Source organism: Megachile rotundata, chromosome 3 (assembly GCF_050947335.1).
Source record: "Megachile rotundata isolate GNS110a chromosome 3, iyMegRotu1, whole genome shotgun sequence".
NCBI classification, from domain to species: Eukaryota; Metazoa; Arthropoda; class Insecta; order Hymenoptera; family Megachilidae; genus Megachile; species Megachile rotundata.
In genome coordinates, this window is record NC_134985.1 from 7,157,782 (window position 1) to 7,185,321 (window position 27,540).

General features: G+C 29.0%; 3 protein-coding genes and 1 long non-coding RNA gene across 7 annotated transcripts in view; 2 read left to right on the forward strand and 2 right to left on the reverse strand.

The window, feature by feature from the left end:
* LOC100878568 (uncharacterized) overlaps positions 1-2,328 on the forward strand; it is a 58,495-nt gene extending 56,167 nt beyond the window's left edge. The window contains exon 9 of the mRNA XM_012290954.2: positions 1,394-2,328. Within this exon, the coding sequence (XP_012146344.2) occupies positions 1,394-1,488 (95 nt within the window). The 3' untranslated portion in view covers positions 1,489-2,328. The remainder of the gene's footprint in view (positions 1-1,393) is intronic.
* A 1,531-nt stretch (positions 2,329-3,859) lies between these two features.
* LOC105663246 (uncharacterized) lies at positions 3,860-6,265 on the reverse strand. Of its 2 annotated transcripts, none has more exons than XM_012290952.2 (3): positions 6,034-6,265; positions 5,439-5,957; positions 3,860-5,356 (listed from the first exon to the last, which is right to left on the reverse strand). In XM_012290952.2, exons 1-3 carry the CDS (start codon positions 6,102-6,104, stop codon positions 5,074-5,076), a joined length of 873 nt encoding a protein of 290 aa, XP_012146342.1. In that variant the 5' UTR covers positions 6,105-6,265; the 3' UTR covers positions 3,860-5,073. The 2 variants fall into 2 exon arrangements, with proteins under 2 accessions (XP_012146342.1, XP_012146341.1); XM_012290951.2 differs by having other exon boundaries at positions 3,860-5,359; positions 6,034-6,261.
* A 1,756-nt stretch (positions 6,266-8,021) lies between these two features.
* Positions 8,022-9,419, reverse strand: LOC105663245 (uncharacterized). Its single transcript, XR_001096691.2, has 4 exons — positions 9,283-9,419; positions 8,895-9,104; positions 8,672-8,743; positions 8,022-8,582 (listed from the first exon to the last, which is right to left on the reverse strand). It is a non-coding gene; the product is annotated as an uncharacterized LOC105663245 (long non-coding RNA).
* A 221-nt stretch (positions 9,420-9,640) lies between these two features.
* Positions 9,641-12,411, forward strand: LOC100878460 (uncharacterized). 3 transcript variants are annotated; one of them, XM_012290949.2, is made up of 5 exons: positions 9,641-9,800; positions 9,926-10,072; positions 10,192-10,376; positions 10,454-10,587; positions 10,713-12,411. In XM_012290949.2, exons 3-5 carry the CDS (start codon positions 10,256-10,258, stop codon positions 10,872-10,874), a joined length of 417 nt encoding a protein of 138 aa, XP_012146339.2. In that variant the 5' UTR covers positions 9,641-9,800; positions 9,926-10,072; positions 10,192-10,255; the 3' UTR covers positions 10,875-12,411. The 3 variants fall into 3 exon arrangements, with proteins under 3 accessions (XP_012146339.2, XP_003705718.2, XP_012146340.1); XM_003705670.3 differs by lacking the exon at positions 9,926-10,072; XM_012290950.2 differs by lacking the exons at positions 9,641-9,800; positions 9,926-10,072 and having other exon boundaries at positions 10,196-10,376; positions 10,438-10,587.
* Positions 12,412-27,540: the final 15,129 nt, after the last annotated feature.

A 27,540-nucleotide genomic window follows, 5' to 3' on the forward strand; every position in this document is an offset into this window, starting at 1 on the left:
ATAAAATGATTACTCTACAAAATATATTTAAAAATATATACTACAGAAATGATGATTACAAATAACTTATCAAAAAATGTGAAACTTTTACAAAAAAATAGAGATGAATGCTGCAGGAAAATGACAAGTTTATTACAAAGAAATGACTGGTGCACGTGTTATAAGGAAGGGCAAAATATTTACTTATTACAAATTGCAAATAAATAACAAAGTATTTTTTATAAATAAGTTATAAATAAATTATAGATATTAAACGTGTTACAGGGAAAGGACATAATATTGTATAACCTAATCTAACATTTGTATGAGGTAGGTGCGGAAATTATAGAAAATTCTCGGTTTATGGCTCCCTTAGATTAAAAAGCAGATATAAACATTCTTTGCCGAACGCTATTCTTGCGCACTACGATTAACCCATTAGTTGGCTAGAAGAGCACGTATCGAAATCGTTATACTATTTCCAAATCTAGGGATTACATATTCCTATATCCTCCAGTTTTCATATTCTTGAGTTTCTATATCTCGAAATTTCTACATCCTCGAATATTTACATTTTCGAGTGCTTATATTCCCGAATCCATACATTTCTAAATACCTACATTTCCTAATTCCTCCATTCCTACATCTCTATATTCTCAAATTCTTACATACCCAAACGTCCTCCGATCAATACATTCCCGAATTATTACGTTCCCAAATCCCTACATCCCCAAATCGATACGTCCCCATTTCGCTGCGTCCCCTTTTCGCTACATCCCCAAATCGCTGCGTCCCCAAATCATTACATTCCCAAATCCCTACGTTCTCAAATCAATACATCTCCAAATCAATACTTCTCCATATCGCTACATTCTCAAATCGCAACATCTCCAATTGGTCAAAACAGAAAAATAGATACCTAGACTCATATATTTTCACCGGTAGTACAATTAGCTCTAATAATTATGCCAATTAAACCAGAAACATCGACAGTTAGCAAACATCACGAAATTGATTGAGACAGTGGGAATTGCGTGATGTGGTTGTCACTGTTATTTTTATTTACCGTGACTTATTTAATGTGACACTGAAAGTTTTCACGATGGGTATAAACATGGCTTTTGCTTTGTGTCGACTTCCACACGCCAACTCATGGGTTGACATGAGTCAGTTGACATGGGTTAACATGATACCTATGTAATATATGGACACTACATCGTATATACCACCTCGTTTTGCATGTGCATTTAAATTGATTGTATCATTCCATCTCCCTCTGAAAGTAGTTTCTTTGTCGCCTCTTATGCCTACTGCATCTGTTTCCCTTGGCCGCTATTTTTCCTATGGAAGATTTGCATTTGACATATACAATAGTTAATTATATTCTACATAAGCCGTGTTTAATTGTTTACAGATGTGCAACCACGTTCGGTGCGCTCCATCCCAGAGGCTTTCACTCACCGCCGTGAGAAACGCGTACGCCGTTGTGCTTGTGATTGCGCTTGTTAATTTTACATTCAACGCACGAATGTCCCGTAATACCCTGGTTAAAGAGAACATCCATTCCCTCCAAAAAAAGACAAAAAAAACATTTCGAAACATGTTTGACAAGTTCCTTTAACCCGAAAAAATCTTTCAAAGAATTCTAACACGAATCTTTCCCTTCGAGTTTTACATTTTCATAAACCTTGGTCATATGAGCAGGTACTGATGGAAGAGGACCCAATGGGACAAGAGCTTCAAATGAACCGTTTCGTTGTGTTTGTATTACCACGCTGTAAAACAGCAAAGCCACTTTTTAGGCTGGAAGTAAATAAATTGAAAATAAAAATATGTGGCGCGGAGGATTATGTAGAATATAGAGACTTGTATCGAGAGAAAACATATAAGGTGATCCATCAATATAAGTGATATTTTTTTAACTAACTCCGGCAGAGATATTAACTTTGTCGTTATTTCTTCGGTAACATTTATTATACAGGAGAGAAATCTGTGATCGTTTCTTTCGTAAAACAGTTCTAATTTTTGGAATAAAAGACATGCACAACGATCATTGTATTATGGCCAAGAAAAATTTCCAATTCCTTAACTCGATTAACTAATCGTCTCGCTATGTTTAGGTTGAAGAAACTAAAATAAAGTTTTAAGACTCTTCTGTAATGTTCAAACTGATTGGTGTGTGTATTATTATAATTCTGATCTATACTTTTGCAGACTAACTTCTGAACCTCACTTTGTACTTACGATAAATTTTAAGGTATGGACACTTCTCTATTTCTGTACAACTTACACACACGAATAATTTTCTTTTCATGACAATAAAGCGATAAGAGTATTGGTTAGATTCAATATCCTGTGAACGTGTTCTTTTCAGTTAATTTCTTAATTATCGACATTAATTATGTTTTAAGATATTTTAAGCACAATAACAGATATTTTGATGACATGTTTTAGTATAAAGCTTTCAATGTAGTTTAGCAAAGTACCAAATTTTATTATACATAGTAACGAAGTTGAAAATGGATTCTGACAAATGTTTTAATATTGTAATAAATCATAAATAATTAATGTTCGTCATATATTTTTTGTGCAGGCTTCTCGTATAGTATTTTTTTAATATAAATATGAAAACATGTGGGACTTTATGAATATGCTTTAGTACATTAAAAGATTTAATGCGTAAATTTACATTTATGATCTGTTAAGATATTATTATTTTTTCTTAGGAAACATTAGATTGTATCGTTCAATGAGAAATATATTGGTTACCTACAACTAGCTTATTTAATAAATGATAATATGTCAGTAACTGTAAATTTTATATAATTAACATTTGAAGGAAGAATGTAATCTTCAGCGAGCTACTTTTCTTTAAAATGTACGAAAACAGTCAAGTTTGTTTCAGGTCCTACCTTTCCATACTCGGTAGAAAAATATCCGTATGATGTTTACAATAAAATAACGTTTTTAAAATTTAAATAAACGATTTTAGCCTTTAAGAAACCAAATGGATTAATTTACTAAATATTACATATTTGTTCTTTAAAAACAAATTGCGACTAGTCGAGACATGTAGATGAAAAATTATTAATTCGCACTTTCTTGAAAATTGGAATATTGCTTAAATAACAAAAGTATCTTTCATAACTTCAAAAAATCGATTTGTCTAAATAGAGACATTAAAATACGCATTTTAAACCGAAGACGAACTTAAAATTCAAATTACTGAACGAGTGTCAACCATTTAAATAAAACCAGTCTTTCACATACATAAATCTATTCTTCCTCAAATAATGCAAGGCTTTACATCTTCTGCTTACAAGCATTTAAGAAGAAACTGTAAAGGTGTTTCTATGCGACAACGAAATATTTGTGAACGTGACTCGAGTACGGAAATATTTAACCATTCACTCACAATCAGAAACTGTGTTGATAGTATTGGACAACATACTATCAGTTTTTTTAATTGAAACTTGTTTGTATAGTTTCTTGGTAAGTATTAAGTTACATCTTTACTAATACTTTTTTATATAAACTCTAATAATGTCCTTTTACATATTATGTTAGATCCAAATTCAAAAAATATTATTTAAAAAACTGAAGAACTTCATATTTGGATAAAAGAAAAAAGTAATAACAAAGTGATTACAACAGGGTATATTTGACTTTGGAAATCATACAACTTTTGTTAAGAAATTTGTTTCGAAAAATGAATGATGAGTTATTTAAAAATGTCACTTTAAAATACTCACCCTGTATGTACCAAAAAAATGTATACACCATTTATTAGCATATAATTGAATAAATATTATAAACAAAAAATAAATTGATATAATACGTTTATAACTACAAATGTTAAAAATGACCACCACCGTTATCTAATGTTTTTGCCAATTTATTTGATATTAATATTCAAATGAGTATACATTTTATTAGAACACTGCAAATTTTAGTTCATTATATATTCTTGTTACCTAAAACACAAACAGAGACACAAAAATATACGTTACAAAATCTGGTAAGTCAAGCTTTACATTCACATGCTTTTCTCGAAAACACAATTGTATATTAAATAATTTTATTTTACATTTTCTTTATTTTCTATAAGTAATTACTAATTATACTTAGAGTAGTCTAGAAGGAAAAGGAACATAGCACATTTTAAATTGTAGCTCTACTCTGTATATTATACATATACGAGAGCTTAGTCGTACATTCTAAAACTAACAAATGTTTATTTATTAAATGCACATTTGGCAATTTCCATTTATACTTATCGGAGAACTTAAATATTATTAAAAAGGTACGAAATATTATTACTGCTTTTTAGATAATAATAATATCAACTAATATAATTGATATTCATTTTGCATCCTTATTCTCATGCACTGATTTTTTACAATATTACGATATTTTAAACTGATATCAATATATCTCTGTACATTAAGTAAAATAAACTTATTGCTATGATCCATAGAAGGCTATTACACGACACAATGTTTATTAACATTTAGAATTATAATTGATACAATTTATACTTCTGTAATTAATATACGTACTATTAATATCATAAACAAATATGACATTTACTGTATAAATCACAAATCACAAACTAACAACACCACGATTAATTATTAATTTTGATTTGAAATTATTATTATCTCTATCCAATATGTTCTAATACTTTATAGTAGATTTTACTTTTTAGTACATGAGCAATACAACCAATTATGAATTTAATGATTCAGAATAAGTAATACTTCAAAATCATAATATAAATCATAATACTTATTTTCTTAAGTAATAATTTTTATATGCAGTCTTATATTGAGTAATGATCGGATTATTATAATGTTCATTCGTTTTTCTTACAAATAAATAAAACGTTTTAATATGATTTTGTGATCATTTGTGGGTTAGCAGTATTCTGCAATAAATTATTCTGTATTACATGATTAATAAGACTAAATACGATTTTTAAAGAAATAATAAAATTTCTGAACTTTGTACTAACAAAATCACTGTAACTGACTGACTGACTTGCATTGAGTAGTAGAGTTTATATCAATATTGTTAAGAAATATTTCTTTGTTTTCAAATTTCGGTAGCATTCATTTCTAGATTTCTTACAGGACTTATATTACTAATAATTTTCTCCAACTCTTTTATCAACAATTTCAAACTTCTTACTTCCTTCTCTTTACGTGAATTCTTGTTATGAGCTATTGCTAGTTTGGATCGTTCATAAGTCATCAATCGCAGAAATCGATCCCAAGCTTCATTGGAAACAAAATCCTGTCGAAACATATATTTTGTTTCATAACCATCCTTAAAACGAACTTGTTGCGGTTGTTTGTCACTGGGGAATAAGAACTTCCTACTAAAACATATAATATTAACATAATTAAAACATATAATATTAATGTAGTTTAATTATGCTAAAAATAAATATCAGTTACCTTTCATTCCTAATTAAATCACTATTCACACTTTTGTTACTTGCATTTTCAGTCAAAAAATGCTGTTCAGGTACAGCATTATTACTTTGATTAGAAATATCAATCATGATCGCAGATGAAGAACATTCATCAACAGAATTTTCTGTACTTGTTACAGATTCTTCTTTAATACTTATTTCAGTTTCTATTTCAATATCAACATCAGTTTCTTCATTACCACAATTTTCATTTAACATTACATCTGGCTCTTGTGATTTATAATTTATATTTTCAAGATTACTAAGAGAGGTTAATGATAGTCTGCAATGGTTACTTTGAGCTAAAATAGACTCATTAAAATTTCTTATTTGAGGAACAGCTTCTGGACGTAGTCGTTGTCTTCTTCTTAATTCATCGGAATAATAAAATGATTTTCTATCAAAATGATCGCTGCATATAATTTTAGTACTGAGGAATGAAACATCTGATAAGTTTAATGCTTCTATCCACTTTTTCCGTCTTATTTCATCTTTCGGAAACCTACATTTGTAACAAGGATTAAAGGATTAAAGATTGAAAAGTATATAAATAGGTTATAACGTATAAATACACTAACGTATGAAAACTGCAGCTAAACGTATAACCTCGCGATGCTTCTTTTCTACATATGATGCACCTTTTTGTCATCTTGACCCACTTTTCATACAATAATTCTCAAAACAAACAAGAACAGTCAATTGTTGTCAAATTCAAGACTCAATCGACTTTAGAGGTCTCACGCGGCGAAACTGAGAAACACTAAACAGGGATTAACGCTCCTTATTTCTCCAATATGGACTCTAAAGGAGAGATGGAATAGCTATATCACAATATAAAAATTGTAACTTCACTTGCGAATATTTTGAGATAATAAAGTAATATTTAAAAATTGTTTTTTTTTTTAACATAGTGTGTATCAATTATTTCATTTCAAATTTATTATTAGAAAATGATAAATTTATATATTTTTTCCTAATCTCCTTCTTCCTTCCCCTCCCTCTAAAGCAGTTAGCGAATTTCGAAATGTGGCAAACATAAAAAGAGACAGCAAGTAAAAGGGAAAAAGATGAGGGAGTCAAATAATTAAAAAAAAACATATTTCGAAAAACAGTACGGTAAAATATTTTTACTGAACGAAACTTACTAATATGCTAGTGAAATTTTTCTGATTGGAATAAACCTAAACGCGATGTAATTTCGATCATATTTATTCATAAAAATTTATACACTACTTTGCGAGTACTAAATAAATAAATATCATTCAACGTATATTATATTGTTTGGATTTTTTTTAAACAGAAAAAATTCATAATTGCATTAATAAAAGCATTATTTGAGAAAAATAAAATATTTTAATTCATTTACTCCTAAGCCCTGTGACATGATGTGAAACGCTTTGAACACACTCAAGCTGCTAAAACAAATTTCATGTATAATTTATCTCACGTTAAGTATGAAAAAGGCACTTCTAAATATTATTTGTATAATTATTTAGCATCTTAAAAAGGCCGATTGTATAATTTAGCTTTCAAAAAACAGAAGTATATAAATATATATTTTCGGGAGTTTCAAGAATGTTTATTGAAAAAATCTGTAAATTTATTCACAACAATTTACAGTTGGCAAGAATATGTATTTCACTTTAAAAATATCTTTTACATTATTTACTTTTCATTTACTAAACAGTACAATTTAAAAACAATCATTATAAATTACAGTATACATATGTTACTTCTTAAATATTTGAAAAACAAAGATTAAAAATGAATCTAAATCTATTAGCTTCTCAAATTCAATTATAATATGATTTATTTCTTTCATATAATTTTTGACAATGTATATGTCCCTTCATATATCATGCATATATATTTTATATTAGAAATATATGAATTATGCGAATAATTCAAATTTAAATATTGCGAAATTAATTATTCAAAAGTTGTTGTGAGGGTAGGAGTAAGTATCGCATTTGGAATATTTCAGACACAAATTGATTCAACAATATATTAACAATTTATTTCTATCAATTTCATATATTGCAGTAATACAAAATTTACAAATAATCTTTTCCTAAATAATTTATGTATGTACAATTGATTCTGAACACTACTGTATCATTACAATTCAAGGAAATAGAACAGTTTTTGTTTATCAGTACATGCAGAATGAATATTTTTTCAAACAGTAAGCCGACGAATTTTTCACATTCGCAAATCGTATGTGTACATACAAACAGCGATTATGAATGTAAGAACAACGTCCCTTACTATCCATGAAAGGCACTGCAAGTTGGATTAGTATTTCTATCGCCGTGTTGTCTCATTTGACCGAAAAAGTTTTCTAAATGCACTTTGCCTATAGCTACGTATAATAAAAATTAAAAAACTGAAGTCATGTACTTCTTTCAGAAACGAAAAATTTTTAAGAATTCTAATCCAATTTTGCGGTACCTTTGTACACTCTTTATTTACAGATTTCTCTTTTGATGTATCTTATGTCGTGAAGTATTTCACAATCTGTAGCTATTACCTTTCCTGAGGTTGCTTTACTACTATTAACACTGTCAAAAATATCATTCACAAGATGAATGTATTGAACGATGCCTAATCTTTTAATTATACATGATTGCATATATCTTTAACTTCATTGGGACTCATGTCATCACAAAACCAGTGAATTAACTAAAGACTTGAGTACAAATTTAACTTTCAATTTTAAAAAATTTTTTTGGTAATTCATAATTTACTTGCTTGTAGAATATTATCCATAAAAATAAATTTGAAGTCTTTCTACAACAAATTGTTCTGTATATACTTTACTAAATGAAACAGATGAAATACAGTATGATTCCATCCATAACAACAATATTATGCTGTAATGATTTTTGATCCCTGAAAGGCATTCCTTTTCAAATATTAAACATTGTATTGCTTTATGATTTGTTCTTTCATAATCATGAACTATTGCAAAAAGTTTAGTATCAACTCTAAATGCATGGTAAATTTATTATTTTATAACGCAGATAATATTCTACGAAAAACTAATACCTTTATAAAATGTATATCTTCCAATAGCCACATGGTCCGGTGTGTACATTTTTGTGTTCATCTCTTCTGATAGCATTATCTGTAATTGTAAAAGATAATTGATTAAAATATTTTATAAATAATTCATACATAATACTGAATACTAGTCAAAGATCTATGAAGTTATACCTATATTTTCATAGACTCATGAGCACATGTTACATGTTAAGCTTACAAAAATTATTCAGGAAGCATTATATCCTACAATCAAATTTTAGTAATTAGTTCATTATACTCAAAGTATAATCTTTAAATCGAATAAGTACAATAAAATTATAATTATAAATAATTTCTTTTCATTACGAGAAAATGCTGCCTATAATTTCTTACAAGTTTTGGATAAAATAATTACTTCTTCATTTTCATGTCAGCCTGCTGCTGCCTCATCTCTTCTATTTTTTCGCGACTATTCATTTCTGCAGTTTTCTTCTGCCAAAACTGTACTTTCTTCGATTTTCCTCAAAATCGTTAAAAATTCGTCCGTTTAATTCAACATGCCGAAGCCGGTAGCAAAAATTTTCGCGGGAACAAGACATCACAATGTTTCATCTTGTCACCTTGCCTGTAAAGTCAACAATACAAAAATCAACGACATCAGCGTTTCAAGCAGTAGTAGGAGCAAATTAAAGTCTGTTTCATGCATTAAGCTTTATTCATTGAACTTTAAATTACTCTGAACGAGAAATGGAGTAAGACGGTAAAATTTGATTAAGGGAAACATGCAAATAATAGGACTCTACCTTTTTTAAAAATGTTCTATTTTTAGCAGGTATAAATTATAAACCAGTATAATCATGAACCTATATTTAGTGTCATGTGTACTATCCTAAAATTGCACATGATAGAAACAATTGGAATTCAACACCGAACTTAGGAAATAAATAATTTTCATTATAATTGTATAAAGATCTATATTACAAAAGATCTTAATAATTTAAGAATATTTCAACCCCATTACGATCGTACGTAATCATTTCTGGAATGATGAAATTGTGCTCTGAAGAGAGCTTAGCTATCTTTGAATTGTAATATTGAACATGACATCATTCAGTGGTTCATGATGGTAAATTTAAAAAGAGCATGCGCATAACCTGTCAGCTCATAGCTGCTCATAGCATTCGAACGTGGAATGCTGTTGCTGTTTGTTCTTAATATTAATATTATTATTTTTGTTTATAACGAAGTGGACAAGTGTTAGGTAGAGTTCATATTGTTCCACGTTACTGATATTACGGATACGACTTTCGTCACGTCACAGGTGAGCTTCATGTTTGGAGAATTCGTCGTGCCGACGATCGTCGTGACGTAGCACATTCTTAGATTTTCATAGTTCTATGTATTTAAAACAAAGTTTGGTAGATTAATAAGTTTTAACAATAACAGAGCAAAGGACGGAGAATTCTGATATCGTCAATCTAATCGGAGTCATCCACTCGAGATGATGAATTTCGAAGAAGAAAAAGGATCTATGAGATCCTCATCACGAAATATTTGTTGTTGTCTCGCAACAGCTAGATATAACAGTTCAAAGTAAATTTCCCTAATTCGTGTTTAAACAATTTTTACATGATCATATTTTGTCATGCATCATTCAATACCAGTGTATATGTAGTTCTTGCATATGCTCATTAATTGTATTAATGTTTTAGTGCATATAGATATTTCGTAGACCATCCAGTCTGAATATATTGTTGGCTGAAGTAGGCAAGAAATATGGATGCGTTACAGAATCAGAATAATCATGAACTATTTCACTGTAGATATGATAATAGTAATAATAACAACAGATTAAGAGAATATGTTACTTTGGATAATCGTAGGGACGATCCTCTCAGTAAGCAAAAATACAAGAAAAGTAATTTGTATAATCATAATGAATAATAAGCTATGTTTAGCTGTATACATTTACAGGTCGACCAGAAGTAACTATGAGTTTAAACGTTGGTTCATCAGAATTACCGCTTCATCCATTGGAAGAATTGGAAGAAGATATGTTTGATTATGATGCAGATGCATTGATTCAAGATATAAGCACAGAATCTGAGGTAAATTGATAAATATGACACAATTATTATGCTTTTAGGTTTACAATATCTCGGATTGCTTTCATTGAAACTCGTTTAATCTGGTTGCACTGTATTGACTTAAATTATTTTATGTTCATTTGTAGGAACAAGTTGTACCATCCAGTCAAATAAGTAATATTTATAAATATCCAGAGGAACTTACCATTTCTGATGATGAAATAGATGAGGGTATATTCGAAGATGAACCAGTATCTAATTTAGTATTACCTGATGAAAATAACAGACTTGATTCTCAACCTCCATGAATACTTATCTTGCTGTAGTTGATATGTTTGTAGCGTAGCACTTTGTGCTGACTTGCTATCAATGGCTAATGTTATACAGTATTTCCATCCATCAGGATCACAGAATTCTGTGATAGTAACATTAGAATATTGATTGATGTTTTATACAAGAAGAAAACATTCCATATGTTATCTCAATTTTCATCCAACTGTAATTTGATGTGCAACCAAGCACAAATTAATTGTATGAATTTTAACATAAGTTCTTTTCATCAGTGAGAATGTATCAATGAATGAGAAACTTTGTAATGTTTGTTAATGTCTTTATCATATTGATATAAATTTTATTTTGGATTTTATTATAAAACTTATGTATATAATTATTATATAACATTGATATTGTTCTTTTGATTAAATAATATATTAAATATATTTTTAAGAAAATGTTTACATGATTATAGAAATTACATAAACAAGATAATAAACAATTGTCTTTCAATTGAATTATGTAAGGCCATTTTATGAAAATGTAATAAGGCATAAATATTCAACAATAAAAAGAGTTGTAATAAGGCAGTATAGATAAGGCTTTATTGTTATTTTACGCATAGAATAAGCTTAATACTTTTCAGTTATACATTGACGAAATAATATAGATTTTAAAAACGGTACTAGAAATAAGATGTGAATGAAACTAAATATGGAGGAATATTAAGTACAAATTGTTCAGCCTTCATGTTTATATTCAATAATTTGTTACTATTTTAGTAACAGTATATTTTCTTGAAAAAACTGCATAACTGCACGTTCGTGTTTACTATTCTTAATTAAATTGTTGAATGTTTAAATGATAGGTTTATATAACATATTTTATTAATGAAATATCCTAATAGAAGGATAAGTTCCTTATGAAGTTTATGATGATGACTGAATATTTAATTTGTTTCTGCTATTTTTATTGCTTAACGGAATAATTTTTTAGTTCATGTGAAAGTTCAATGACACTGCAACTGTGATCTCACAGTTATATTGAGTGGGTTAATTTGATTCAGTACTCTTGTGATTCAGGGCAGAAAGTCACCGTAATATTTATGTTTCCAATACATCAGTAGGTTTGATATATTAACTAGTTTCTACTATTCGAAAAAGTATTTCTTCACGAATACAAATAAAGCTTGCAATGTATTCTGTTTAAACGAATATTCGAAATAACAGAATTATTTAAATTATTCCTTCAATTCTTATTTTTCTCTATGTGGTTTAACTGGACATTGATTTATCATTTCGTATTCATTTTGTACTTATTACTTTTTGTATCAACTATTACCTTTCACTTATATAAAATAAAATGTAATTTCCAACCGTGATTTCTATAAATCATAGACATTTGTTAAATGATATCAATCATTTAGTAAATGGAACGCGTAATTTAGCGCGCAGATCGTTTAAAGTGAACGTAAACATGGACAATCCATCATTCGATGAGCACAGTGTCTAGTCAGTAATTTTCTCATCGTTATTAATTTGTATCATCAGGAAATAAATTATTTATCGAAAACGTGTAGTATTACATTTCATCACATTTCGATCAGAAAGCAACTTTTTTGTTATCGAACACGCAAACGAGCCTATACAATGTCGTATACTAGAATTACTTTCTGACTTGTGTTTGAAAGTGAAATTGTATCATGCTGAATCGAATTTCGAAGTTTTCTTGAGAACATAGTCGACATTTGTAGGGAAGGCTTTTATTGTTCCCATCGTTAATTTGCGTACGCTGCGAAAGACTATAGTCTATGGTAACAAATACATATTCGAACACTATCATTGTATTTAAAATTAATAAATCTTTATTCTTATTATCAATAATAATTTTTATTATTCATTCAGAGATTTAACAATTTAGAAATTTATAGATTTATGGATTTAGGAATCTAAAGAGTTAGAACTTCAAAAATTGTAAATTTTGGAGATTTAGAAATTTAGTCATTTGACAATTTAGGAACTTGAAATTGGGAAGGAGAAATTTGGAAACGATGCTTTAAAAATTTTGTTTATTGGAAGTAGCAGAATGCATTTCCGTATTTCTGCTACCAATTGAAAAGCATAGGGAACAAATCGTAGCAAAAAGTAGCTTAAAAGAGGAAGATGATGCAGTTGATTTATAGGATGTATATTTATGACGCTGAGGTAAACGTACTTCGGGAAGTTGAACAATTTTAATGTCATAACATAAACAGTTTATTTTTCGAAACTTCATACTGCAATTTTCTCAGTCAAACATTTCTCGAAATAAGTAGTTCGAACAATTTTACTAGATTCATTTAAAATTCATAGGAATACGTATTTGTGATAAAATTATTCTCAATTAAATGTGTGAATATTCTGATAGAATAATTTGTCTGATACTTATTGTAATTTATATTTCTTCTTCAAAATATTACGATATTGTAACAGAGTTCAATATATTTGTAAAATATTTGTCTAAAATAGTTGTTTAAAATATTTAAATTTTATGCTGAATTAAATTCAATATTTTGGAAAAAAACATTAAAATCTACATTTTTAAAATTCACGTTAGACTAATACATGATTACTGTTTAAAAAAAATTTTTTGTAATATCGCATGTTTATAAATCTGGTCCACTCCAAAATTCTGATAATTAAAATTCCGATATCTATAGTTCCGACATTATTCTAATATTTTATTAGCCTTTTTAATATTTACAAAAGTGAATTAAATTTGAAAGCTAAACAAATACTTAATTTTTAAAAGGATGTAGTACATATTACATATATTTAACATTTAACTTAATTATCACAAAAAGCACATAGTTAAAGTATCAAAATAATGTCATAGTTTTAAAATATTTAGAAAGAAACATTATGGCAATACCGCAGTGGTAATCCACGATAGTAGTCATAGAGGTAGCCATATTGGTACCGAGATTATGGGTGTTGGGATTTTAGCTGTGGGGATTATGGCAGATACCCATAGAAATCAATAATTTCTTACAATAAATGCAATATAACACGTCACTCAATAAGTCCCCGGTCTGACACATATATGGCGACACTGGTGACAGACCCACGTTATTTTCAAATAATACTAACCTTCAAACAGTACGTGTCAAAATTTCATGGTATTCTGACCAATAGTTTAGAAGTTACAGTCACTTTAGTACCCCCAGTTTCGTAATTTTGAAGACAATGGATAGAAAGGTATTTCGTGTGTTGATTAAACACTGTTTTTTAATCGGAAAAAATACTGTTGAAGCCAAAAAGTGACTTCATAAGCATTATAGGGACTCTGCACCAGGGAAATCAACTATCATTGACTGGTATGCTGAATTTAAACGCGGTCATACAAGCACCGATGATGCTGAACGCTCTGGTTGCCCAAAATCAGCAGTCGTTCCGGAAAACATAAAAAATGTCACAAAATAGTTTTAAAGGGCCGTAAACTTATGTTGTGTGAGATAGCTGATGCCTTGAAGATATCAGAAGGTAGTGTCTTCACAATTTTGCATGAAAATTTGGGCATGTGCAAATTGCTTTCAAAGTGGATGCCGCGTTTACTGTTTCACGAAGGCAATGCGCCGTGTCACAAGTCGATGAACACGATGGTTCAATTGAATGAATTACGTTTTGAATTGTTTCCCCACACACCGTACTCCCCAGATTTGGACCCCAGCGACTACTGGCTCTTTGCAGATATGAAAAAAATGCTCCAGGGAAAGAAATTTGGCTCAAATGAAGAAGTGATTGCGGAAATTGAAGCTTATTTTGGGGGCAAAGACAAATCGTTTAATATAAAGGGAATTGAAGTTAGAGGAGCGTTGGAATCAATGTATCACATTGGAAGAAACGTATATTGATGATTAAAGTGGAATTTCTAAAAAAAAATTTGTTTTTCTTAGTTAGACCGGAGACTTATTGAGTGACGTGTTATTCTGATATAATTATGTTTTCAAGATGGTTGATCACACTCACGTCTTCATTACTTTCAATTAATTATAGTAAAACTTGCATTTTTTTCTGTTGTAATCTTACACCGTGGTACATGATTCAAGAATGCGGAAATGATTGCAAAATTTCATGTTAATGTCAGACTCGAACAAGGAAAGCTGTCTTTGCATTTTCGGTTCGCACAGAAGTCTACACGTGCGTGTGAAGAAAATTTGAGCTTCAGTTATTCGAAATTCCATTTCAAAATGATCGGAATAATACTTTTATTGTAAAATTCACTGATCGCGTTACAAACACATTTATTAGTATAAGTAGCATTTTTGTTGAGTGTTATGTAGATGTAATGACTACTTTTAGTTTTAGCATTAAGCATTATATAGAATTGTTAAGTGTCGCTTCATTGTAACATAATTTTTATTGATAATGTAACATAATATTTATGAATGTATATATTTATAGAAATTATTTCATAACTTTCATATATATGAAAATTATAATATTAAGAAAAGAAAATTTATAATAAGAAAATTATTATACATATGAAAATTATTTATGAAATAAATTTGACAGTAAATGATATTTATGATTTATGAATTTATTGTTCGTCTCATTTAATCTTCAAAACCGGCACGCTATTTATAAACATAAAATTGTAATTCTAATAGAATATAAAACGTCAGACAATAGTAATTTTAGGAATACATAACAAAATTAATTTTTTGAACAAATTCAAAACTTTACGCTATTTATAACCATAAAATTATAATTTTAATAGAATTTAAATCTTTGACAATAGTAATTTCAGGGGTACATAATATAATTAAATTTTTGAACAAAGTTAAAACTTTACGCTATATAAATAGCCAAAATATAGCAATAAACATAAAATTGTAATTCTAATAGAATTTAAAACTTCGACAACAGCAATTTTAGTGAAACTAAATCTTTGAACAAAGTTAAAACTTTCGTAAATGAAAAGTATATGGCGTTTGATAATCGTACAATTCGAAACAAATATAGGAAGCGTATTTTATCAGGTCAGTATTCATCGTGCATTACGATACCAGAAATCGTACGACACGATGTCTGGTGTAATTCAAGCCAGGGTCTAGTTTCGCTGGTACAGAAATACCGGGCGATAGTTTTGCAAGCAGTTTCGTGTTTCACGTAAGGACGACAACTTTTCATTGGCGATGTTATATGGAAGTGTCTATTACGCTTGTATTTTAAAAATGACACAATTCAAAAAATGCATTTCTCGAGTAGTCACGATGAGAATATTGTGGAGTATCTCTGTCAATTATGAAAATTGCATTCGCTTATCTTCGCAATATGGCCGATAGAGAGCGGTTACTGCTCTTTTCTTGAATTAGGTGATACTACGCTTATTTTATAAGTAATCAATTCATTATTGTTAAAATAATAGTAATAAGTAAAATTTAATGTTAAGACTGAATAATAATACTTAATATTAAAACTTCATAATAAAACTTATTATCAAAACTTAAATAAAGAAACGTGTTATTAAGAGTGAATAGTAAATCTTATCATTAAAACTTAATAATAAAACTTGTTATTAAACGCTAATAGCAAAACTTGTCAAACACCTAGAATAAGATGATCAAATATTATAACAATTTAATTTGGCATCATTCTTCATTTGTTCTCCATAAAACTAGTTTCAATATAAATAACCCTAGTTAATTTAGTTTATGGAATTAATAATTAATTAAAAAACTGGTTATCTATGAATATTATTTACCTTGTATTCATAAAATATGAGTTGTTCACCTAATATAAAATTCTTATAAATCGTGTTGAGTTAAATTTCGAGTCAAAATTTTTCTTTCAGTTATAAAAAATATAAACTGAAAAAGTAATGAAATTATCGCAGAAGAAAAAACGCACAAAAATTATTTCTAATTTATTACTTCTCTTTATTAAGTACTTCATATTTCACCCGTTTCAGTACTGTTCCTTTCCAAACGTATTTATCTTGATCGTGTATGCAAATTTTATACTGTGCTTCTTCCAGAAAGACAGATGAAACAGCGGAAGGACTTTTATCTCGCCCACGTGGGAAGATGAAATCTTGTGACCACCGTTTTATTTATTCGCTGAAGTGCCATTCAATGCGAATCATTGAAATATTTAGCGAAATAACTGGGATGGGTCGTTTTGAAATGGACAATCTAGTTCGAAACCGGTTTTGGTTGACCGCGATCTTTTTAGAATTAAATTTCATCTTCGATCATGCGCATATAAAATTTCAGGCTTTATAAAACATTCTTTGAACGATGCGACAACGAAATATCAACGAACTTGTGGTCGATATATTTTGTTTGAAATTACAAATTTATGCTTTTTGTAATAAATATTAATGTTGCCAATTCATCGAGAATATTGCTTTTTTATGATTTATGTTTTAGTTTGGGACCAGTGAGGACTCTAATGTTGTATGTAGTATACTACTAGATTTTTAAGATATTTAAATATTATTTGACTGTTAGCACAAAAAAGTGTTTTCATCCCCACACCCTCTAAAGATTTATTATAATGTAAAAAATCCTATAAAAATTTGAATTCAACAATTTTAATTTAAGATGTAGTTCACAGCAATTTTCTATCGTTTTTTTTTTATTTTTATCATATTGACTTTTAATTGCAAGTTAAGCGATTACAAATGTTACGATAAAATTGTACAATATCAAATACTAGTGTTAAGTTTGAGAGTAATGTGAATCAGCTGATTTAACCATGTTTATATGTATAGTTGAGAAATCAATAAATAATATGTAAGGTTAATTAATTAAGAATAGTGTTTGAAAATAGTGATCTTGATAATTGTTCAAAATTTTGATATTACTTGCTGCCAAATAGTACTCATTCATTGTCTACAAAAGATTTTAACGACTTTAGGACAAAGAAATCATTAATTTTATTTGAATTGTTTGAATTACTACACGGTCTCTTCGATTTGTATCTAGATTTATGGATTTTAAATGAAACTTATAAAAATTGTCAACAAATATTAAAAAGTTTGCAAGTTCTTATATCAGGTTAGGTTAAGTTCTTTTTACAAAAGATTTTGTGACAAAGAAATCATTAATTTTATTTGAACTGTTTGAATTACCACATGATTTGTTCGATTTACTTCTTGATTTATAGATTTTAAATGAAAGTTAGAAGAATTGTCAAAAAATATTTAAAAGCTTGCAAGTTGTTAGGTGAGGTTTGGTTATAGCGAGGAGTAACATCAATAGAAGAATTTAATAAATGTTTAATAAAAAGTGAGGATCAGTTGCAATATTTATTAAAAGTAGTGCAACAACACTGAGAAGAATATTTATCACGTAACAAAAATGATTATTTGTAAAAAAAAAATTCTAGGTCAATTTCTGGGATAAATTAAGTGCATAAAAATATATTAAGATTATAAATTCGACAGAATACTTGTAGTTGGTTAATGTAAAGGATAATTGTCGACAAATAAATAGTTTTAAATAAATAAACAAATGATTAAAAAATTCTATTTATAATTTTATTTTACAAATTTTTAAATTGCTTTGTACGGCCTCTTAAATTAAAATTTTTTAGTTCAAACTTTGAGAGAAATTCTTCTTACATCTAACCTGATCGTATATTAACTTTTTAGAAGGTAAGAGTGAGGAAGAAATTTTTTTTATCCACCCTAGTAATTTTGTATTATAAAATTAATTAAATTAAAACTAGGAATTATTACTGATATTACAAAAAAATAATGATAATTTTGTTAGACCACAATAAGTAATTAATGTTATATTAATCGGTAAAAATACACATGAAGAACATATGTGACCCACTTAAAAGAATTTCAAACAAATTCTTGTTGCGTTAATAAGACATTTAATATCAAATGAAAGGATTTTTACTCACATAACGAAACATAATAACTATTTGTATGAAATTATTTTGTAACTTTATCGCTGTATCATTTCAGTAACTGAAGTAGCACGTATTTATAAATTCATATATGCGTGCGATAAGTCATTGAACTTTTTTTCATCTAAACATTTTTGTATAATGAGTTGTATTATGAAATTTCACACAAAATAATTTAATCTGTGGATTTGCGGAACGTTTCGCATGCCTCTTTTTGTTACAAGTTCATAATATATTTTAGATTAAAGAGTCACAACTTATTTAATTGCAATATCTAATCGGTTATACAATAGCAATCAAATACACGAAATCATTTAATTTACAGAAAGATAAAATTCATTATGTAACAATGAAATGTGTAGACAATTAGTTCGTTATTTATTATTATACATTGAAATGATAGTTTCTCGACTAATTTACTTCATTTATCTGATTTATTCTTTGAAGCATTTGTTTTTTATTGCGTTTAATACAATGACTACGGCACTATTAAAAATTCAAGTATTTGATATTTTAATTTCTTATCTTATATTATTAGTATGCAGTAATGATTCTCAATCAGAGAAGCTTAAAAATGATTTAAATTCTAAATTTTCCTAACACAAATTTAAAATGTAAAAAAATTTCTGATTATCGAATGTTTACATTTACAAATTTTGAAATCTTTACATTTGAAAAATTCCAAATTTGTAAATTTTCTAATTTTGACATTATCAAATTCAATAAATATGTAAATTTTTTAATTTTTTGAACTTAAACTTTTTAAATTCTCAAACATTTAATTCTTCACATTACAAGTTTTTAGATTATAAAACTTATATATTATCAACTTTTCTAGCTTTAAAATTTTTCAAATTACTCCAACTACTCAAATTTCTCAAATCGCAAAACCTTTTTAAATTTCTCTAATTCTTAAATTTTTCAAATCTTTTAAATTTCCTAAAATTTTTTATATTTCTTAAATTTCTTAAATTTTTCAAATTTCTCAAGTTACCAAAGTTTTTCAAATTTCTTTTATTCCTAAGTTTCTTAAATAACTTGAATTTTTCAAATTCCTCTAGTTCTTCAAATTACTCAAATTACTCAAGTTACTAAAATTTTTCAAATTCCTGCAATTCTTAAATTTGTCAAATCTTTTAAATTTCTTAAATTTCCCAAATTTCCTAACTTGTTTAAATTTCTTAAATATATTTCTGTCACATTTCGTGCAAGCACTGATCACTCTACGATTTATTTTTACCCAAAGTTTTGATTATTAGTACATTTCTCTCAAGATTTTGCGATAGCGAAATTTTTCGCAATTGGAAATGAAAAATCTAAAATCCGTCATATCGACGGGTTCCATAATTTTAGTGTTAATTAATAGACATCTCGTAATACATCTAATTTATTTGCTTCTTGTGGGTACAGATGCATAAGCAACCGCAGTTTAATAAATAACAATTAAATTCTTATGTACATGTAGTTTACTTGACAGTAATTTTTGCATTTTTATTTGTTCGTGCGCACTCATGCAACAATTGAGGATCACTGCTGCAGAAATAATAGTACATATTTAGGACTTCCCTGCTTCTTCCCGTTCTTTAATTATTTGATTAAATGCAATTCAAGATTTTATCACGATAATTGACTTAAATTCTTGGTACTAATTTATTTCCTGCACATTTTCCATACTCAATGTATATAATAAAGACGGTATAGGATGCTTCGAAACTTTACGTATAAATTCTGTTAGTTATTCAACAACTAAAAATAAAATTAATTTGTTACAAAACTGTGTCCTTTATTATTAATCCTTTGCGCTCAAGAGGCGTCTCTCAGGCGCCATTCGATTTAATACAATAATTTGAAATATGCATTAAGGTGAAGTGGAATAAGTGCAGACTGGTTTTTGTAAAGTTGGTATTTAAACGTAAGTATTTTCACTTTGCCATGTAAATACTTAACACTGTCGATATCGAACGCTTTGCACAATTACTACTATTTAATTAATATTAATTAGGACCTTAATTTTCCTTGTACATTTTGATTTTGATAGGAAATTGTTTAAAATGTCAACTACTCTACACTTTCCCCGAAAATGGGGTAAGAGCGTAACTTGAAGTTAAATACTTTGAAACTTTATTTCATGTGCAATGGGGCAAGAGCAGAATTATTAACAAATCTGCTATGAAATGCTTTTTGCTGCATTATGCAAGTACTCTATACTGCAAACAAGTACTCTTAGCTGAAATATAAAAGCGGATATAGTGAAACAAAACAAGGAAACAAACATACCAAATGGAGAAATTTCGCTCATATTGTAACAAAATACATATTGTCTGTATACGCACTTGCCCCGTTTACGATCTTACCCCACTTCACCTTATTTAATTAATTCTATAATAGTGCTCATGTGATGTATAAACATAGCAAAATTGGCAATAGTGGAAATTATTAGTAGAGAAATAATAACCTCAAAAGAACTCATTTAACATCTTAATTAATATTTTAAAGTTATTGTTTGCAAACAATAAAATTATCTTCGAGTGCAAATGGTTAATTTATAGAAAAGTCATACGCTTTCTCTTAGTTCATATAAAGTACGTGATATTTATACCACTCGTTGATCCAAGGTATGTTTACTTTTTTTTTGCGTGTCAGTATAACTGCAGATACTATGTTAATTTCACCTACGTTCTCTCTTGTAAAGTAACAGTACAGGACGTTTAAAATGCCAAAAATATTTTCAGTACGAAGAATGCTCAGATATGCATTTTGCTAACGGTTTACGTATGACAGGTAAAAAATTGGCTTAACGAATACTATCTCCAATGATAGATTGATTGAGGGAGACCAGTTCCTTGGCCTCCCATGCCACTAGACCTTACACCTTCACATTTTTGTATATGGATGATTAATAAAAGAAAAAATGTAAAAGATATATGTGTGTAGATGTTCGGAATAAGATAATTCAGAAATTGAGAAAATGGAGTGTGGAGTTTTTGAATTTATATTTAGAGATTTAGAAATGAAAAATATAGAAATGAAGAAATTTTATAATTTTGAAATTCAGAAATAATAAATTTACAAAACAACAAATCACCAAATTTTCAATTTACAAATTTACAAATTTTCAGGTTATCAATTTCCCAAATTCTCAAATACCTAAATTTCAAATTTCCAAATCTCCAAGTTTCCAAATTTCCAACTTCCCACATTTTAAAATTTTCTAATTCTAAAATTTCTGCTCAAATTCTCATATTCCCAAGTTTTCAAATCCCCAAATTCTCAAATTCCCAAGTTCTCAAATTCCCAAATTCTCAAATCCCCAAATTCTCAAATTCCCAAGTTCTCAAATTCCCAAATTCTCAAATCCCCAAATTCTCAAATTCCCAAATTCCCAAATTCTCAAATTCCCAAATTCTCAAATTCTCAAATTTTCAAATTCTCAAATTCTCAAATTCTCAAATTCTCAAATTCTCAAATTCTCAAATTCTCAAATTCTCAAATTCTCAAATTCTCAAATTCTCAAATTCTCAAATTTCCAAATTCCCAAATTCTTAAATTCTCAAATTCTCAATTTTTCAAATTCTCAAATTCTCAAATTCTCAAATTCTCAAATTCACAAATTCACAAACTCTCAAATTCTCAAATCCTCAAATTCTCAAATTTCCAACTTCTCAAATCCCCAAATTATCAAATCCTCAAACTCTCAAATTCATAAATCCACAAAATCACAAATCCACAAATCCACAAATCTGTACATCTAGAAATTTACAAATTTACAAATTCACAAATTAACAAAGTTGGATAGTTAGAAAATGGACAAAATCGCCGATGTCCTTAAAGGCAGTGTAAGTTCAACTTCGAAAAAAATTGTTAATAATAGTTCTAACCAGGCATCTTTATATATTTGCGTCTTTACATATTTACGATAACGCAGCCACTGTGCAATAGAATGTTCTCATAAATCAATCAAAAGAACTTTCACTATAGATTGTTATTACACAAACTTTTCTTTAAACAGAAAAATGAAATTTTTTAAATTTTCAAACTAATTAATTTAAAATATTTGTTAATTTTCACGTTCCCAAATTTTCAATTTAAAAAGCCAAGATATTATATTTTTATATTCGCAAAAGATTGAAAATGAATTAAATGCAAGATTATGGAAATATAGAAATATATTTAAAAACATACTTCTACATTTAGAAGTTTAGAAATAGAAATTTCAAATATCCAGAATCAAAAAGTAATTACCAACGTTTGCGACTGTGAATTTACATACTGTGCCCTCATAATTATAAATGCCCATTGATGTTTTAGGCACACAAAAACGTCCTTTAAAATGTGCAAAATACAAGAGGAAATGTCTGCTTTCTCGTCACGTTCAACTACCAGTAGTCGATACAGTTCAAAAGTTCCGACAGTGGAAACTAGCGATGGGTTCGAACTGAAATTTTAATTTCTCAAAACCTGAATCCGAAGCTTTATAAAATTTCGAAACTCTCGAAATATGAAAAATATACATCACCAAAAAGAACTATGTAGGTATATCTTTTTATAACTATTTCTCACAGCTTTTAAATCTTTACAAGTTTATAATTGCGACTTTATGATAATCATTACTGTGTACTGTTTTCGATCACATTATTGAAGTTTAGATAAATTTATACCATTTATATCGTTATTACAGAACATAGCCTATATTCAGTATATTTCTCGTTCCTCGCAAAGTAACGTCGACGCAGTTGTAATAATTTTCAGGGTACTCTTCGAATCTTTCTACGAAAATGATAGAATTCATCATTTTTCGCAGTTCTAGGTTCTGGTAAAAGTCGCTTTATAGTTTCTCTTAGGACTCTGTGCGAATGAATCCCTCATACTTTTAACAGCAATGCTATTATCGTGGAATCTTGTGAGTGTTCGAACAACCTGTGAAGAAGTTCTACGGTGTCGCGATAAGCCGTCTCACTATACATTAGACACTTTAATAACAAGTAGTGATGGGTTCGAACCGAATTTTCAATTTCTCGAAACTCGAATACGAAGCGTTATAAAATTTCGAAACTCTCACGACTCGAAACTCTCGAAATTTGCGGTGATTTTATTTCGCAGGAGATATCTTGTTTTAAGAACCGATATCGACAAAATTTTTCAAGCTCGCATACATCCCACGCGCTCTGGTGTTCTCCGATTACGATTGAGTGTCGATGTGTTTATATCCTCGAAAACAAAACTAATCACCGAGCATTCACAAAGCATGACGCCCCGAATATTCTGGATATACGATACGAGAATCAAATATTCTCTTGGCACGCTGCGAACGATTTTTCGTTGATTTTCTACGTTTTCTTATCTAGGTTCCAAAAATTTCGAATAGCGAAAAATGTGCAAAGTTCTCAATTCTCGATACTCGAAACTTTTTTGTGTTTCGTGGTTTAGACGTTCCAGGAAATTTAACACTAGTGGAAACGTTTTTTGGCCGCGAATCAAAATGCATTCGGCATCCTTGACTTCTATCGTACCATGTTTTCTTCATTCACGAGCTCGCAATAAATTGAATTTAGGGTTACCACGGAGACAGACTGATGTATTCAAGAGACGTGCTTTTTCATGGACTCCAGACATGCACGCCTGAAAGACGAGGAAGGCCAACGAACCTGACTTTTGGACCTTTCTCCACTGGAGGTACATTTTCTCCGGTAAACGTTCATTCAAGATACGATGACACCCCTTTTTTGTACTCTCCTGGTCGAGTTCAGTGTCCCACATTCTTTTTCATACCCCACTTTCATACTTAACCCTTTTAATTAACTCGAAGAACTGTACTTAAGTGAAAAATATGAAATCAATTTAATGCAATTAAGGTTTGAGAAGAAAATCGTAAAAAATATGGTATGAATATTTATGAAATTATATCACATGTACTATTAAATAGGTGTTTTATTTAATATTTATTGCTTTTCATTATTTTAGTTTAAACTATTTCGAAGTCTTATAAGAACTACTAAGCTAATTTTCAATGTTATGTTATTTTACGTTATTATATTAGATTTATTCTGAAAGTGGTGTAGGTACATTTATATGTATATCTTTAAATTGAAATATTTAAGAATTTGCGTTTTAGTGAAATTAAAAATATATAGAATACATATTACTATAGTTAAGAACAAATAATTGACAAATGGACTTACTATTAGACCACTCTCAAAATGACTCTTTTATCATTTATTACAAATGAAATTAAATAGTATTGCAATATGTGCATTCGATGCAAAACAATAACACATAGTTATGTCATAAAATTTTTTAAATTTAGTTTTCATGAATTATAATAAACAGATACAAAATTCATATGTTAAATAGCAGTTACTTTTTTTCTCAGCTGTAATCAATATCAACAATAATGCATTTATGTGAAGACCTGCATTACAATTACAGAAGTAATATTTTTCATATACGTTAAATACTCATCCTCCAATGTACACAGTATTTCATTTACACGATTTCGCTTTTACGCAGCTTTTAAAGTAACGGATTTAAAAAAGAACTGGTAAAAGTGAACATTTTGGCAATACTAGTGCAAGATTAGTTTTATATGTTTCTTCTTTTTTTTTGAAACTTTGAAACTTTTAACTACAATAGATCTTTAACATTTTTCTAACTAAAATGAGAGCAAACCCAATTCAATTTGACTTAATTGGTAATAATTTCAATTTACACGATTTTTGAAGAATGTATCTGTAAATCGGAGGAGAGGTGTATTATTTCATTCAACGAGAAGCAATCCTAAATTAAAATATTGTAAAACCATAGAATAAAAGATAAACAGAAGATTAAATATTAATAAGAATATAAATTCTTATTATATGACATTAAAGAAGAAAAAATAATTAATTAACATGGTACAATTAAAATATTAACAAAAAAAATCTATGAGTAAGTATAAAAAAAATGTAAACAAATCAGTGAAGCAGAAAGAGTTGCTAAGATCTCTGGTAGATTTTATAAGACGAATGCAGTCATCCGCAAGTAAGCAATTCATCTGTTATATGCGTAAGTCATGTTTGCACGACGAATTGCAGCATTTGCTAAGCGACTAAAAATTCCAGTCTGTCGGGTTGCGTTTCGTGATTTACGTCAGTGTGTGTTCGCAGGGACGTCAGACGATAGTCCTGGAAGAGACATACGTTCGATAACCCTACTAGGTACCGTTGGTTAAACCGGAAGTGAGGAGCCCGGGTATACAGTGTCAATGCCACGAAATTGCTCGAGACTTTCGCCAGAGAACGAGAAGCCGCAGGTATGTGAGAATGCGCCTGATTTTCAACGCTCGAAAAATAGCAATGGGAATGACGCCCTCGCAAACGCTTCGTAAACTATACCTTTATGGCTACTGAAATGACAGACGAGGGAATAAACTCTAAACGTCGTGTCTTCGGTTTTTACAGCCGATGTTACCCGAGGCAGAGACACAAGAGGCGGTGCCTTTGATGTTCGACAAAGCCTGTCGTTTCAAATTGGTTGTACAGACGAGCGGGAAATTTAAATCAAGTGAATTTAATTTCGACATCTAATAATTAGAAATCTGTCGTAAATTTTCTATATGTTACTAATATTGGTTTTCGTAGTATTTACATCAGTTTTGCAACATAAAAAGTTGAGTGAGAAAAGCATATAAAATGATTACTTTACAAAATACATTCAAAGAATATATACTACAGAAATAATTATTACAAATAACTTATCAAGAAATGTGAAACTTTTACAAAAAGATAGAGATGAGTGCTACAGGGAAATGACAAGTTTATTACAAATAAATGACTGGTGAACGTGTTACAGGGAAGGGCAAAATATTTACTTATATTTATAACAAATTACAAATAAATAACAAAGTATTTCCTATAAATAAGTTATAAATAAATTACAGATAAATGTGTTACAAAGAAGGGACATAATATCGTATAACCTAACCTAACACTTGTATCAGGTAGGTGCAGAAATTAAAGAAAGTTTTCGGTTTATGACATCCCGAGATTAAAAAGTAGGTATAAATCATTCTTCTTTGCCAGACCATGTGACATTTACTTCCCACCTTGTTTCTGCATAAGTATTTAAACTGCCTTCTCTATAAAAATAATTTTTATCAGTGTTGTATCTACTCTTTGCTTAAGGTCTCATATGAAAGTATCGAACGTTCTCTGTAGCAAATATTGAAGCGAAGATTATCTTCGATTTCTAAGGATTAACTTGATTGACTTCGAAGTAGTTTCCTTTCAGATTAATAGACGTTTCACTTCTCTTCAAAAGAATATCGAAAGTTTTTACCCTTTCACTTGAATGATCGCATGACTTTTTGAATGCTTTCCGTTGTGTGAAAATGATGAGTTTTGAAATGATTTTTCATCTTGAAAACGAAAGAAAGTTATAGGATCTGGGAACCGGAAGCAAGGAAGTTGGATCGCTATTATAATTTGCTGTATAGGGAAAAATTCATTGAAAGATACTGCAGTAATAGATGCATTCCGCATTCATCACAGTGGGTGGCCACATTATTGTACTGAAGAGATTCTTAAAATTATGCGATGAAATGCGACTTCAATTAATTTAACAGATTATATTTGATATATTGGAAAGTTTGTATGACAAATTTGTGAGCGATGTGTTAAAATATAAACAAGATGAAATGGGGTAAGTTCGTAAATGGGGCAAGTGCGTATACAGGCTATATTTATTACAATATGAGTGAAATTTCTACATTTAGTATGTTTGTTTCCTCGTTTTGTTTCACTATATCTCCTTTTAGCTAAGA

What these genes read in the sequence shown, in the direction of transcription:
- LOC105663246 (XM_012290951.2), bottom strand. Translation starts at nt 6,104, where the DNA reads ATGACAAAAAGGTGCATCATATGTAGAAAAGAAGCATCGCGAGGTTAT. An exon ending in TTTAGCTGCAGTTTTCATAC is followed by an intron (nt 5,958 to 6,033) that starts GTTAGTGTATTT and finishes TTACAAATGTAG; the next exon opens with GTTTCCGAAAGATGAAATAA. An exon ending in GATTTAATTAGGAATGAAAG is followed by an intron (nt 5,360 to 5,438) that starts GTAACTGATATT and finishes TATATGTTTTAG; the next exon opens with TAGGAAGTTCTTATTCCCCA.
- LOC100878460 (XM_012290949.2), top strand. Translation starts at nt 10,256, where the DNA reads ATGGATGCGTTACAGAATCAGAATAATCATGAACTATTTCACTGTAGA. An exon ending in TCGTAGGGACGATCCTCTCA is followed by an intron (nt 10,377 to 10,453) that starts GTAAGCAAAAAT and finishes ATACATTTACAG; the next exon opens with GTCGACCAGAAGTAACTATG. An exon ending in ATATAAGCACAGAATCTGAG is followed by an intron (nt 10,588 to 10,712) that starts GTAAATTGATAA and finishes GTTCATTTGTAG; the next exon opens with GAACAAGTTGTACCATCCAG.